Below are 15,248 nucleotides of genomic sequence, written 5' to 3'. Positions count from 1 at the left end.
TTAAAGGATTAAAATTTCAGTCCCTTCCACCTCACTCCCACTCTCCACCCAACTACCCCCTCCTGGGATGTAAAAAAGAGCTAGAGATTGAGGTCAAATGCCAATGACCAAGGATTTGATCAATCATGCCTATGTAATGAAACATCCATACAACCCCACAGGATGGGATTCCAAGAGCTTCACAGTTGGTGAACTAGGACACAACTCTGTGCTGCAAGGCTGAAAGAGTGCAAGTGTTGGACTAACACTTCAGTCGTGTCCGACTCTCTGTGACCCCATGGACTGTGGCCCGCCAGGTTCCTCTGTCCATGGAATTCTCCAGGCAAGAACACTGGAGTGGGCTGCCGTTCCCTTCTCCAGGGGATCTTCCCAGCCCAGGGATCAAACCTAGGTCTCCTGCATTGCAGGCAGATTCTTTACCTTCTGAGTCACCAGGGTAGCAGATTCCAAAGCCCAGAAGCTCCTGTGTTTGGGAGCCCTTGGATCTCATCATCTGCTGTTGTCCCGTCACCGTCACGTCCAACTCTTTGTGACCCCATGGGCTGCAGGCATCTCTCTCCTCCACTATCTCCTGCAGTTTGCTCAAATTCACATCCACTGAGTCGGTGATGCTATCTAATTATCTCTTCCTCTACTGCATCTGGTTGTTAAAATCCTTTTATAATAAAGTGATAATTTAGCAAGTGTTTTCCAGAGTTCTGTGAGCCCACTCTAGCAAGTTAATGAAATCCAAGGACGGGATCACGGGAATATCCAATTTATGACTGGTTGGTCGGGGGCACAGGTGACAATCTGGACTTGAGATTAATGTCTGAAGGGGAGGACGAGGGCAGCCCTGTAAGACTGCGACTTAACCTCTGGAATCTGACCCTGTCTCTAGGTAGGTAGTGCCAGAACTGAGTTCGTTACTTGGTAATGTTGGAAGACACACACTGAGGTATATAATTTAAAAGTTCAAGAACAAAATATCTGATTTTTAAAAAGGAGAATAAAATTGAATTGCCATAAGACTTATGAAGAACAAAAACTGCAACAAAAACTCATTATCATTATCATTTAGTCATTAAGGAAATTAACCCCAAAATCACAATAAATGACCAGTAAACTTTCCCCAAAAAGAGAGAAAAAACAAAGAAAAAAATTTTTTTAATCAGAAAATCACTGCCAGGGCTGGCACATGTATGGATAGAGAATGGAGAGTGACTGTTTCGTGGACACAGACAGGATTTCTTTGGGTGATGATTAAAATATTCTGAAATTAGATTATGGTGATGGTTGCACAATCTTGTGTCCGACTCTTTCCCACCCCATGGACTGTAGCCCGCCAGGCTCCTCTGTCCTTGGGATTCTCCAGGCAAGAATACTGGAATGGGTTGCCATACCCTCCTCCAGGGGATCTTCCCAACCCAGGGATCGAACCCAGGCCTTTTGCATTGAAGGCGATTCTTTTACCATCTAAGCCACCAGGGAAGCCCAATAATTTTTAAAACTGTGCCTTGACTTAAAAAAAAAAAAGAGTACTGGGGGGAAATATTATCTCCAATCTAACTTTTTCTCAATACGTGGACTGCTTGTAGCCTAGACAAGGAGGACTGCAGAAGCTTCTTTTTGCACCACTATAGGCCCACCCTCCATCAGTTCTCTGCCCAGGATCACAGTTAGAAGACAGTCCACCCTGTACCCATCTCTGTGTGGACAGGCTCCTAACCACGCACTCCCCCTCCATCCCCCCGGCTTCCTTCTGCCCTCACAGCTAGCCAAGCACGAGGAAGGAGCCCAGAAGGAGAGAGGGGGACCCGTGACAGACAGGGTCTCAGAGGAGCTGGGGGTGAAGAGCAAGAGAGACAGAGATACTGAGGGAGAGTAAAGGACAGAGAGATGTAGTGAGACAGAGGAGAGCCACAAAGAGGGTATAAATACCCATTCATTACGATGGCATGACCAAGACAGAAAGACTCGAAAGAGAAAGAATCTTGGTGCTTGTCAAGGAAGCTCAAGGGCCCACGACTGCAGTGGGAGGGAACGGAGTTAGACCGTGGGGGTGGCCCCAGGTCATGTGAGATGCTGCAGGACCCTCAGCTTCAAGTCACTGATGAGTTTCAGTCTCCGCCCGACCACAAGCCTGCAGGCTCCTCACACCTGCATCCCTTTAGCTGCCTAACACATCCACACCATTTTATTTTCTGCAAAACTCTTATCACTGCCTTTGAATGTAGTGCTTCCTGCCTGTCCAGGGGCAGGCGCTTCCCCACCCACCCCCCGGCCCCCAGGCTCAGCTTCTCCAGTTGTAGATTATCTCCAGGACAACCCACAAGATGGGTGTGAGCCTCCAGATCTCACCTATCCAAGCACCTGCTCAGGTGCTCAGCCTGGACCCAGAGCTGCTGAACCACAGAAGCCCCAAGCAACAGCCTCAGGCTCAACTGGTTGGTCCCCAGGGCAAGGACAGTGATCTCCCTGGCTCCACCGTTTGGGATTATGAAACATCACTGCCTTGAATTTCACCCAGGTTGCAGAAGACTTAGACAGGCATTTCAAAAATGAAGCCAGCAAATGGCTCGTGAACTCACGACACAGAATGACTTTTCATCAGTCATCAGGGAAATGGAAATTAACACCTCACAGTGATGCCTCTATGGCCCCTCAGGATGGCTAAAAGGGAAGGTTGACAACAATGTGTGTTAGATAAAGACATATATGTGTGTGATATTACATATATCATAATTCTGTGTTATAGATCACATGACATAGTAAAAATACTACACTTACACATTTGCATGTGTGTGTATGCACATATATGTGTGTGTGTATATATATATTGTATATATAAAATATTCTTTGGGCCCAATAGTGATGGCAGAGCCTGTGCTGCTGGACTAGGTCCTAAGGACATTGACTCTGTTATTAAGTAAACCATAAGGACACCCAAGGTTCCCAAATAATGGCACCCTGGAAGAACATAGGGATAAGGGCCTCAGTCAACCCAGTTTTCTCAGGACTGTCCCAGTTTAGAAGGCTCAGTGGTAGAGAACCCACCTGCCAATGCAGAAGACCTCGGTTCCATCCCTGAGTTGGGAAGACCCCCTGGAGAAGGAAATGGCAACCTGCTCCAGTATCCTTGCCTAGAGAATCCCATGGACAGAGGAGCCTGGTGGGCTACAGTCCTTGGGGTCGCAGAGGTGGACGTGACTAAGCGCGCATGCACTTTAACACGGGAACCCCCGAATACTGGGAACCCCTGAGCCCAGACAAATGGGGAGGACTGCTCCCTTTACTGACCAAACTCGGGAGCCTCTTTGGATAGAAGAGCTGGACTCCACACTGGTGTGTATACTGGACAGACTGTCAGCTTCAGAGATGAGAATTATCAACTTAGGTCTTCAGAAGAGGAAAACTGAGATGCAGACAAAGGAGAGACTCGCCTGGAGACACACAGCTCATGGCGAAGCGAAACAATATTTGGGCCAAGGTTTCTTTGCCCATTGAAACCAATGCCCTTGAGTCCATTGCTACCCTTGACTCATTCTTAATGGGATGTTCACGGGGAAACAGACATGACCCATGACCTCACCAACTTTTCAAAGTTACAGAGGACTCAGGAAGCTTGGTTATATCAGTTGCTATTTAGTGTATTCAAAGTTAAAATGGAGGTATTTTTTTAATGTTTCTAATTTTTAAAAATGTATTAAAAATGTATTTTAAATTCCGTATTTTTTTTTTAATTGAATGCTTTCCTTGAAAAACCCCAACACTACAAGGTACCTCGTGTCTTGAGGTGAAACTCAGGGCTCTGCAGAAAACTGCTGGCAGGTCAAACCCTTCCAAAACATTGTCTGACCAGGAGCCCCAGGTCATCTCTGAGAGCCCTGGTCAGACACACCCACAGTCCTCACTTGTACCCCCTTTCTCCATCTCTAGAACGCCCTGTGACTCCCAGGGGGACAGAGAGGAGAAAGAGGGCAGGAAATCAGGATACAGGTTGCAAGATAAATTTTTTCCATCTACCAAGTTGGCATCCTCCTAACCCTTTGGGATGCTGTTGCCCAAACAGCCAGGGAGTGAGCATGCGCCCCTGCCCCCCTCACCCCTTCTCTGCGGTGGGCTCCTCGTCGCCTCTGACGCCCTCCGGCGGCCGCCCTGGCCCCTGGATCTCCCCACAGCTGGTCCTCTGACCCTGGCCTGGTCCCACTTAGCAAATGCTCCAATCCTCTTAAGGCCAGGCCGGCCTCAGCAGAGCCGAGAGAGAATTAGATCAAATTTGGCGGGGGGAGTGGACCGTCATGTGATGGGCTGGGGGGAGGAGAGTGGACAGACAGTCGGGAGAGAAAGAACTCTCCTGCTTGTTGCAGCCTCCACGAAGAGGTCTGCAGCGTCTCACACGCGGAGACCCCCAAGAGGAGACTCGGGTGTGGGGGAGCGGGCGGGGGTTGGGGGAACAGAGGGACAGGGCGGGGGCATCTGGGAGCCGAGGTATCTTACTCCCCGCGCCCGGGAGAGCCTGACGCTTCTGGGTGCGTCTTCACACCATCTCGCCTCTCTTTAAGGATTTTAGTGTCTCTTCTAGAATCCTTACTTCTTGGCACGTGTGTTTTTATGAGACAGATAGTGACAGCCTTTGGGCTGCCCTCAGAAGCTCCCCACCACCACCTCCCCAGCCTCCCACCCCTACCTCCAGCCCCACTCCCTGCCTTCGCGTTCCAGCGGGAGGGACAACGGTTAGACTCACGAAGATTTTCCAGAACAGAGCAGCAGGCAGCCCCTGAGGGCAAGCCCTTTCTCCTTTAGCATCTGATGAACACTCTGGGCTTCCTTCCCGAGGCTACCAAGCTGCAGGCAGCCCCAGACACTCACGGGTTCCACATCCCTTATTCTTTCCAGAATCTTCTGAATGGGGCAAGGATGAGACCGCATGGGGGGAACTTGTGGAGGCAGAAACCTGTCTGGTCAGGGAGCCAATGTCAGGTTCCACTCTTCCCAAACACTTGACACTTGGCTGGGAATTTTCACAACCCTTCCCCCACCAGATTAGACCCCAGGCTTGTTATGCCTGCGGGCTCCCTCCCTTCCAAGCTCTGAGCTCACAGGTGACATCTTTTGCTGTGATTCTTTGAGTAATTCTGTCTTGTAAAGCCACTTCAAACTGGTATTCAGTTCTGCTTTTAGGTTTCTAGGAGCCTCCACTTGCCTTTCCATCAGTCAGTATGTCCCCTTGTTTCACATATGTTTCCTGTATGTTTCACGTATGTTTCATGTGTGTTTCCGTTTAAGGACACTCTTTACTATGTATAGTTGATTCTTGCACACTGAGCACATGGCCAGCATTTACATGGGAAGGAAGCTTATCTCAAACATGTATTTTCTCAGCAGGACACGTCACTGCCTTCTGGAAAGGCACAGAAGACAATTCAGCACTATGCTTGGGAATCTTTTAAACAGTAAGATTGGGACTTCCCTGATGATCCTGTGGTTAAGACTCCTCGCTTCCAATGCAAGGGGTTCGGGTTCGATCCCTAGTCGGGTAACTAAGATCCCACATGCTTTGTGTCACGGCAAAAAAGTAAATAAATGAAAAAATAAATAGTGAAATCACCAACAAAAAGCATCAAAGTACCATATAAGTCAGCAATTCTGCTCCTAGGTATATATCCAAAAGAACTGAAAGCAAAGACTTGAACATCATGTCATTAGTTCAAGCACTCTTCACAAGACCCAAGAGCTAGAAACAACCCAAGGGTCCATCAACAGATGAATGAAGAAACAAAATGCAGCATATGCATATATATAATGGACTATTATCCAGCCACAAGAAAGAATAAAATTCTGATACACACTACTGCACAGCAGAACCCTGAAGACAGTCTGCTTAGTGAAATGAGCCAGACACAGAAGGAAAAAATATTGTACCATTCCACTCAGAGGAGGTAACTGGAGCTTTCAAGTTCAGAGAGAGGCAAAGTAGTGCAAAGGTTACCAGAGGCTGGGGAAAAAGGGGAGAGTTTGTGTTTAATAGGTCCGGAGTCTCCTTCACGATGATTTAGGTGTAGAGAGTGGTGATGGTTACACATCGTGAATGTATTTACTGAACTCTATATTTGTGCTGTGCTGTGCTAGGTCGCTCAGTCATGTCCGACTCCTTGCAACCCCATGGACTGCAGCCCACCAGGCTCCTCTGTCCATGCGGATTCTTCGGGCAAGAATACTGGGGTGGGTTGCCATGCCCTCCTCCAGGGGATCTTCCCAACCCAGGGATCGAACCCAGGTCTCCCGAATTGCAGGCAGATCCTTCACCATCTGAGCCACCAGAAAAGCCCAATGGAGTGGGTAGCCTATCCCTCCTCCAGAGGATCTTCCTGACCCAGGAATCAAACTGGGGTTCCTGCATTGCAGGCAGATTCTTTACCAGCTGAGCTACCAGGGAAGCCCAAACTACATGCTTATGAATGGTTAAAACAATATTATAAAATCTACCAAGATTTTTAAAGCACAAAAATATTCCCCAAATGCGACCCGAACAGACCTCAAAAAGGGCACTTGTTTATAGCACAACAGCTGAGACAAGAAGGCAGAGTGTCCCTGTGTACCTGGTCAGCTGCGAGCACGTGAGGTTGGTTCCTTGAATTTTTCACAGCTCTGCGCATGTCTTCAAATAACTAGAAACACGCTGGAGTCTTCCTTCGGCTGTTGCAAAGCAGTTTTACTTAGTAGGCAAATTGGCCAGTAGGGAATCTGCAAATAGTGAAGATCAACTGTATTTCAAAAATTAAAGAAGAGGCAGAGAGCAATGTCTAGAGACCCAGAGAAGAGCCCCAGTGATGGAAAGACAGACCAGGAAGTTCTAGAAGGCAGAGATCAAAACTCCAGCCCCTATCTTCTCTCCATCTCCCCAGCCTTGTCTTCAAAGCCCAGATTGCTCTTTTAGTGTTGCTTTAGGTGGCGCTAGGGGTAAAGAACCCGCCTGCCAATGCAGGAGACATAAGAGACTTGGGTTTGATCCCTGGGTTGAGAAGATGCCCTGGAGGAGGGCATGGCAACCCACTTCAGTATTCTTGCCTGGAGAATCCCATGAACAGAGGAGCCTGGCGGGCTACAGTTCATAGGGTCACAAAGAGTCGTACACGACTGAAGTGACTTAGAATGCACTCATTGCAGAGGCCCGGAGAGGTCTCTCGATGGGCATCTCTTGGACAGGAGGCAGAGACGGAGCAACTATACAGCGAGGGCCAGAGGCAGGGCTTGCCCAGAAAGGGAGCTGCAGAAATCAAGAAATTGATATGGGGAGAGAGCCATTGTTTCTGTTCTGATTGAATCAAAAATGAAAGTAATAACTTTTCCCTCTTAGCACCAATGTTTTCTGATTCCTATTCCATCTCTGTCTCTTCTGTCCAAGGAGGAACCTTCAGGAACGCTTGCTTCCCCCAGCTGTCCCTGGATGGGCTCTGCCCCCTGGGCTTCCATCCAGCCCAGGGATAAATGAGGTCAGAGAAACAGAAGGCAAGGCGTCCACGTGACCTGGGGCAGCACCCAGAGCTAGAAACTAGCCTTGTTTCCCTGCTTGCAAATTTAAAAAAAAAAGAAAAAAAGAATCATCTAAAAAAAAAAAAAAAAAAGAAAGAAAAAAAAATTCTCCTCGGAGTAAATCCTTTTTGATAAAAAAAAGAGAGAGAGTATTATACTCATTCGCTCCTATTCAGTTTCACCAATTTGGTCTCCAAAATCTCCAAAAATCTTTTACCAACCTTCATTCCAGCAGCAATGAGAGAAGGCCTCATTCTCCATCCTGTGTCCCACCCAACTTGATCAATCTAGTAGGCAGTAAAATTAACATTGCATTCATGACTGTATTTTTACTGATAGGTATTCACACAACATCAAATTTACCCATTTAAAGCATACAATTCAGGGTTTCTTAATTTATTCACAGAGTTGCCCATTCATCACCATAATCCATTTTAGAACTTTTTCACCACCCGAAATAGACCCGTTAGTCCCCATTTTCCCTTCTCCCAAGTTTCTGGAAGGTGCTAATCCACCTTCTGTCCCTATGGCTTGTCTCTTCTGGACATTTCCTGCAAATGGAACCACACAACATGTGACTTTTGTGTCAGCTTCTTTCTATGAGCCTAATGTTTTCAAGGCTCATCCATGCTGTAGTATGATCGGTACCTTACTCCTTTTTGTGGTTAAAGCAATATTCCGCGGTATGAATAAATGACATTTTGTTTATACCTCCATCAATAGATGGACATTTTTGTCTCATTTCCACCTTTTGGTTTTTGTGAATGGTGCTTGCCATGAACATTTTCACATTTAGTGCATACATTTTCCTAAAATACTATCGGTAAGTTAGGCCATCTAGTGATACTCTTATTGGCCAAATAAACTGCCACACTAGAAAATCTTTGAGGGCAGGGAGTTGCTCTTTTCATCACTCCTGATTTCCCACCATATTTGTTAGGCTTGATAAGGAAGAGCTGACAGATGATGGAACTTTTCTATATCTAACACTAAGTAGCAGTTCAAAACAATGAACTTGACCTATAGTAACGTTTCTGTTTTATTTAATTTTTGTTTTTTTTTTGGCACTACAGCTTGCAGGCTCTTAGTTCCCCAACCAGGGATCGAACTTTTGCCCCCATGCAGTGGAAGGGCAGAGCCTTCTCCCCTAGACTGCCAGGGAAGCCCTTGTTATATTTAATTTTGAATTTAATCTCCCATGTATTTCTAGCGTCCTGGACTGTGAGCCTTGTCAGTCATGCTCTCCCTTGACCCTTGACCCCTGAACTCATGAGGGTACCACCAAAAGAGGATGGAATCACCCACGCAGGTCTCTGGACAGAACAGATGTACCATCACTGTCCACCTGATGGTCTTTGGCTGAGGGTATTGGCAGTGATCACCAAGTCTGTCTCAGATACCACCCTACACTCCCAAAGCATGAGAAGACCAGATTCTCCATCCCCTCAGCTACCAGTCCCCAGCACGGTGTCTCTTTTCAGTCACTGCTCATCTAAACGTCACGATGTTCCATTTATTACCTTGAAAAAGTAGAGAGAAGGTGGCCTCCAGTTACGTCCTATAGAACAAGGACGTTACCAGGTTCACCCTTGCTGACGGCAGCACCGACTGTCTTGGTGACTAGTGTGTTCCCCACTGCCCAAGAAGCAGAAAAGATGTCCAGTTATGGCAGCAGGTTGGCAGAAAGGGAGCAGAGTAAATGTCCACTGATGGCAAAATGCCCCCATGAGCATCAGAGAGTGACATAAATCGAAAAACAAGATCTCTTTGCCTTGTTTCATGTCGTACTTGATCACTTATTTGTCATCTCCCGATGATGACAATAAAAGTCCCAGGGGATGGGCATCATGAGCTGTGTTCTCCCCTGCCCATGGTCCCCCGGAGATCCAGGCACAAGCCAGGAACTCAGTACAATGCTTAGACCCAGGTCTACGCAGCCTCAGTTCAGTTCAGTAGCTCAGTCATGTCCAACTCATTGTAACCCTGTGGACTGCAGCATGCCAGGCCTCCCTGTCCATCACCTACTCCCAGAGTTTACTCAAACTCATGTCCATTGAGTTAATGATGCCATCCAATCATGTCATCTTCTGTCACCCGGTTCTCCTCCTCTCTCAGCCCTCAGTCTCTCCCAGCATCAGGGTCTTTTCCAAAGAGTCAGCTCTTCGCATCAGGTGGCCAAAGTATTGGAGCTTCCGCTTCAGCATCAGTCCTTCTAGTGAATAGTCAGGGTTGATTTCCTTTAGGATTGACTGGTTTGATCTTGCTGTCCTAGGGACTTTCAATAGTCTTTTATTATTGTGTCTTCTCAATAATCCTTTTACTACTGAGCAGCTGCAAGTGAGTCCTGTCTTGGGAGGCACCAGGAACCCTCTTAAGACAGCTTGGGTCCTACCCTTTGTGGATGAATGAACTGGGTCTGGTTTGCCTGTTGCATTCAGGAGCTTGAGTCCCAGGAGCCCGATTTCACACTTCTGTGGTGTTGGAGAAGACCACTGAGAGTCCCTTGGACTGCAAGGAGATCAAACCAGTTCATCCTAAAGGAAATCAGTCCTGAATATTCATTGGAAGGGCTGATACTGAAGCGGAAGCTCCAATACTTTGGCCACCTGATGCAAAGAGCTGACTCATTGGAAAAGACCCAGATACTGGGAGCGACAGAGGGCAGGAGGAGAACCAGGTGACAGAAGATGAGATGGTTGGATGGCATAGATTCACTGGACATGAGTTTGAGCAAACTCTGGAGATAGTGAAGGACAGGGAAGCCTGGCAAACTGCTGTCCATGGAATCTCAGAGTTGGACACATTGAGAGACTGAACACAACAAATAAAAGGATTAACCAGTTATCGATCACTCTCTTGCCAGGCAGGGAGGCTGAGGGTGGGGCAAGAGAGGGTGGGTTTCAGGACCCTTAGGGTGTGCCTAAGGTGGGCACAGCATAAAACCGGGATGTCTGGCCCAGGCCTGTGAGCAGAGCCTCACACTCCCACAGCAGAACAGCAGGAGGATGCAAGAACCCGAGTCCATCATGAGTGAGTCTGGCCTCCTGGGACTTGGTGGAGTTTGGGGGTGGAATCACATTACTGGGGGAGAGGAGCAGAGAGCCTGGCCCCCAGGGGTCCCCTGTCAGGGTGGCTCCCCCCTTGGATGGGAGATACTGGGGGGTTGGGGAAGGCACCAAGGGTGACCAGGGAGCCTGGGCTGCCTGCCTCCCCAGGCCAGGGCCCTGCAATACTCCCCAGGCCGAGGTCAAGCCCATTTCCAAGCTGAGCTCACTGAGGCCCAGAGAGGTGCAGGGGTTAGGGCTGGAGGGCGGACAGCCAGGGTCTGAGTAACACCCTCAGGTCCAGATGCCCCAGGCTTCTCCTCCCGCGTCCCACCCGCTCACGTGGGTCTGGTCCGGGGAGGGGAAGGCTGCCAGGCGGGCTGGGGGCTGTTGCTGGGCTCATGGGACCCTGTTTGCCCCGTGCTCAGGCCCCACGGGGAGATCAGCGCCCCCAAAGAGAAAGCGGCGGGAGCGCACGGTGTACAGCAAAGAGCAGTCGGAGGCGCTCAAAGAAGCCTTCCTGAGGACCGAGTACCCGAGCTACCGGGACCGCCTGCGCCTGGCGGCCAGGCTGCACTTGGACGAGCAGAGAGTGCAGGTCCGAGCCCCCCGCCCCCGTCCCCGCCCCCCGCCCCCGGCCGCCGGTGGGGACCGCGAGGCCAGAGGGGCCAGGGCTGCCCAGGTCCCGCAGCAAGCAAGGGGTCTCCCCGCTGTGGACCCAGGGCTGGACCCCGGCCCCCCTCAACCCTGGGCTGGATCACCCCGCCAATGGCATCCGGCCTGCCTGACGCCCCCATCGCCCCGGGGTGTCCCGGCGCCCAGCCCTCAGGGCCTCTGACCCCGCAGACCCTCTCGGGCAGACCCCTTCTTGCCCCGCGGGGGCCCCAGCCCTGCCACCTGCCCTCTGCGCCCCTTCCCGCCGCCTCCTGAACCCCAGGAGCCTCTAATTGGATCTGGGGGGCGAAGGGAGAGGGGAGGCGGGATTCTCAGCAGGACCGCCTCACCCAGCCCCCCACCATCAGAGGCGATAGCGCGGGCCCCTCGCCTCTCACACCCCCTCCTCCCGGTCCCCTCTGCCCCCCAGGTGTGGTTCAAGAACCGCCGGGCCCAGCGCTCCCGTCTGGAGCGACGACAGGCGGAGGGCGGATACCGGAGGGCCGGCGATGCGCCCACGGACCCCGGAGCCCCCCGGACTCCCGCTCCCGCCCCGGAATCTGCTGCCACAGCTGCGAGCCCCAGTTTCCCAGGCGGCCCGGGATTCTACAGCCGCCCTCCTCCCCTCAGCCCCGCGGGGGTGCTCCCAGCACCCGAGCCCGGCGTCTCCAGCTACGACCAGGCCACGTGGGTCCCAGCACAGGGCGTCCACGTGTACGGCCCCGCTGCTCCAACCCCGGCCCCCGCCCCGGGCTGGCCTCAGGACCCCGACGCCCCAAACTACTGCCCAGATCCTCTTCCGGTTCTGCTTCCTGACTGTGCCCTGATGTTATCCCAGGATCTCTTTTCCGACCCCTCCGCTCCCTTGAATTCTGTGTCACCTGTGGACGAGGACGATTTAGGCTCCCAGCGGTTCAAGAATTGATAGGGTCGTGGTCATCTGCCCCCGCAAAGTCCTGCAGTCCCCGAGGGGCCCGAGAGGACCAGGGCGCTGTGAGTCTGCACATGGCGCCCATGCGACCCGGGAAGGTGTGATGGCTTGGTCTTCACAGCTGGTTACTGCGTGCACCTCCCTTGATCCAGCCTGGGGAGGGGGCATTTCTGTGTCACTGTGAGGTCACCGCGGGTCGCGAAGCCCTGAAGATCCCTGCCCGGTTATTTGGGGCGCAGGTGGGAACTGCTGTCAATGGAATCACTACGGACGGTTCGTGTGTGTTCCGGCTTCGCGGGGACGCTGCATGAGAACTTTCTGTGCAAGTGAGACCAACATCATTTGCCCAGCCCCCCGAATGTTGAGGATTTGAGACATTTTCATATTTGCTGATCTGCCCTCTTGCGACTTCTTTGTAGTTTTAATACCAATGCCTCCAATGATGCAGAAGTTAGGCTCTTTTCAGGTGTTAACTGGACATTAGAAATACTTGTAAATTGTCCTCTTCCCCCTCCCCTCCATTTTTCTCTAAATATTTGTTCAAATTTATATGTCTATCTCTTTTGGTGGTTAAAGTGCTGCAAATATTTTTCCCATTTGTATTTTCTATAAGTAGAATTTTCTTGACTTTAATGTTATGTATTTCAGTGCCTATCCTTATCTTTTGTGATGAATTCATGTTTTTCTTTTGTTTACATCAGTGGCATGCTGATATGCTGAAAAAAATAGAATAAAAAATTTTTAAATAAATTTAAAATGATTTTTTACAAGATAGGCCCCCATTTTCAAGTTGACATAAAAGTTTATAAAAGCTGACTGGGGTTTCCCTGGTGGTCCAGTGGTTAAGAATCCACCTTGCAATGCCAGGGATACGAGTTCAATACCTGGTCCAGGAAGATCCCACATGCCACAGCTACTAAGACCTGCACATCCTAGAGTGTGGTCTCTGTAACAGGAGAAGTCACCTCAATAAACTAGAGAAAGCTTATGCAGCAATGAAGACCCAGCACAGCCCAAAATAATTTTTTTTAAAAACTTGACATTCAAGGTCTACTTGCTTTGTCACAAGATAAAAACTGTTTACAGATAACGTTAGTCTGAGATTCCCAGTCTGCTGTTTCCAGTGCAGCTCAGGGGTTTCAAATGGCGACCCACTCCAGTATTCTTGCCTTGGAGAATCCCATGGCCAGAGGAGTCTGTCAGGCTACAGTCCATGGGGCTGCAAACAGCAGGACGGGACTGAGCGACTAACACGGGGGTTTCTGGGGCGGGGGTGTGGAGGGAGGAGTTGCTCTTTTCTCCTCTAGCATTACTGCTTTTTAAAAAGTATTCATTTGGCTGCATCTGGTCTTAGTTGGGGTGTGTGGGATTGTCGCTGTTTCCTTGCAGCCATTGTAGGATGAGGCCTCAGTATTTGTGGCATGCAGACTTAATTGCTTTGCAACATGTCCGATCTTAGTTCCCCAACCAGGAATGGAACCCAAGTCCCCTGCATTTCAAGGAGGATTCTTTTTTTTTTTTTTTTTTTTTTTTTTAAATATTATTTTATTAGTTGGAGGCCAATCACTTTACAACATTTCAGTGGGTTTTGTCATACATTGGCATGAATCAGCCATATAGTTACACGTATTCCCCATTCAAGGAGGATTCTTAACCACTGGACCACCAGGGAAGTCCCTACTGCTTTTCTCTTTCCTCTTATTTAAGATCTCTTTCATTATCACATAAAGATAATGTCTTCTTCCCTAAAATCGTAACAGTTTTAAGTCCCACATTTAGGTCTTAAAACAACTGGAACTGATTGTGGATGTATGGTGTGAGGTAGGGATTTCTTTTTGTTTGTTTTTTTTTCCTCATGGATTTCCATCCCAGGGGGCTCAGTGGTAAAGAACCTGTCTGCCAATGCAAGAGACGCAGGTTCAATCCCTGGGTCAGAAAGATCCCCAGGAAAAGGACATGGCAAGCCACTCCGTATTCTTGCCTGAGAAATCCCATTGACAGAGGAGCCTGACGGGCTACCATCCGTGGAGTCGCAAAGAGCTGGACATGACTGAGCAACTGAGCATGCACATGGATTTCCAGTGTCAGTTTGTGGACAGGTTGGTTAATTTGTCATCAATCAAGGGTCCAATCACAGATGGATCTATGTCCACAGAGTCTGCACTTGGGGCCCTCGATCTTTATAGCTTTGCACCAATTACCTGTTTCCTCTGCCTCCAGTTTCTCTGCTGCTCATCCTGACCCCTAGGTCTCCCCACAGCCAATTTTCTGGCCCCTTCCTGGTCCCCTTTAGCAAATGCTCCAATCCTCTTAGGCCAGGCCAGCCTCAGCAAAATAGAGTGAGAATTAGCAGGGATTTAAAGGTCCACGTGACAGACTGTGGTTTGGGGGGTGGAGAGACAGTTGCGAGGATAGAATGAGACCGTGCTTATCAGAGAGGCCCTGGTAGGAATGGAGCCAAAAAAAAGCCACACAGACCCCACAAGGAGACTGAGGGGCAGAGAAGGAGGGCGACTGAAGGCAGAGGAGACGTACAGAGAGGGGGAGTTAGGGGGTGGGGCAGAAAGGAAAGGGAACTGAGGCGCCCCAGCCCTGCTCCCTAAACGAAAACAGACAAGGTCCCTCCCGCATGTGTCACTTTCCACGTGACAGCTGCTGTCCTCCATGCTCTATTATCCTTACGAAAGGTCCTTTAAGGCCAGCAACCTAAGCCCTTACCTACAGGAGGTCACACCAAACATCAGAGCCTTCAGCTGCCTCTCTGAGAAGACGGTGGGCGTCTGAGCTGAGCATGAACCAGGCTGCCCAGCTGAAGACCTCAGTCCTTAACCCCTCCGCTCTCTCGAGTTTTATCAAGTTTATCTGCTTCTTGGACCACTCAGAGAAAGCCATGTGGACCGCTGGACCTCTCTGAGACTTTGGGTAACAGTCACCACCTGGGGGTGGGTGTGAATTACACAGAGTGTGCAACTGACACGCTGGACACTGATTTACAGGAAGTGCTGAGTAAATGGGTGGTCTTGTCCTGCCAGGCTTCCCAGGTGGTGCTAGAGGTAAAGAACCTGCCTGCCAATGCAGGAGACTTAAGAGATTCGGGTTCCATC

General features: G+C 49.8%; 1 protein-coding gene across 1 annotated transcript; it reads left to right on the top strand.

Annotated features, from left to right (window-relative positions):
- The first annotated feature begins 10,520 nt into the window (after positions 1-10,520).
- Positions 10,521-12,210, top strand: LOC136158846 (tetrapeptide repeat homeobox protein 2-like). The gene is given in 3 exon segments (XM_065920674.1): positions 10,521-10,545; positions 10,988-11,157; positions 11,644-12,210. Coding segments are annotated over 3 exon segments (762 nt in total).
- Positions 12,211-15,248: the final 3,038 nt, after the last annotated feature.

The sequence above is a fragment of the Muntiacus reevesi genome, chromosome 2, assembly GCF_963930625.1.
Source record: "Muntiacus reevesi chromosome 2, mMunRee1.1, whole genome shotgun sequence".
Taxonomy (NCBI): Eukaryota; Metazoa; Chordata; class Mammalia; order Artiodactyla; family Cervidae; genus Muntiacus; species Muntiacus reevesi.
The sequence above is the reverse complement of the archived record's forward strand: the minus strand, read 5'-3'. Positions and strand labels throughout refer to the sequence as shown.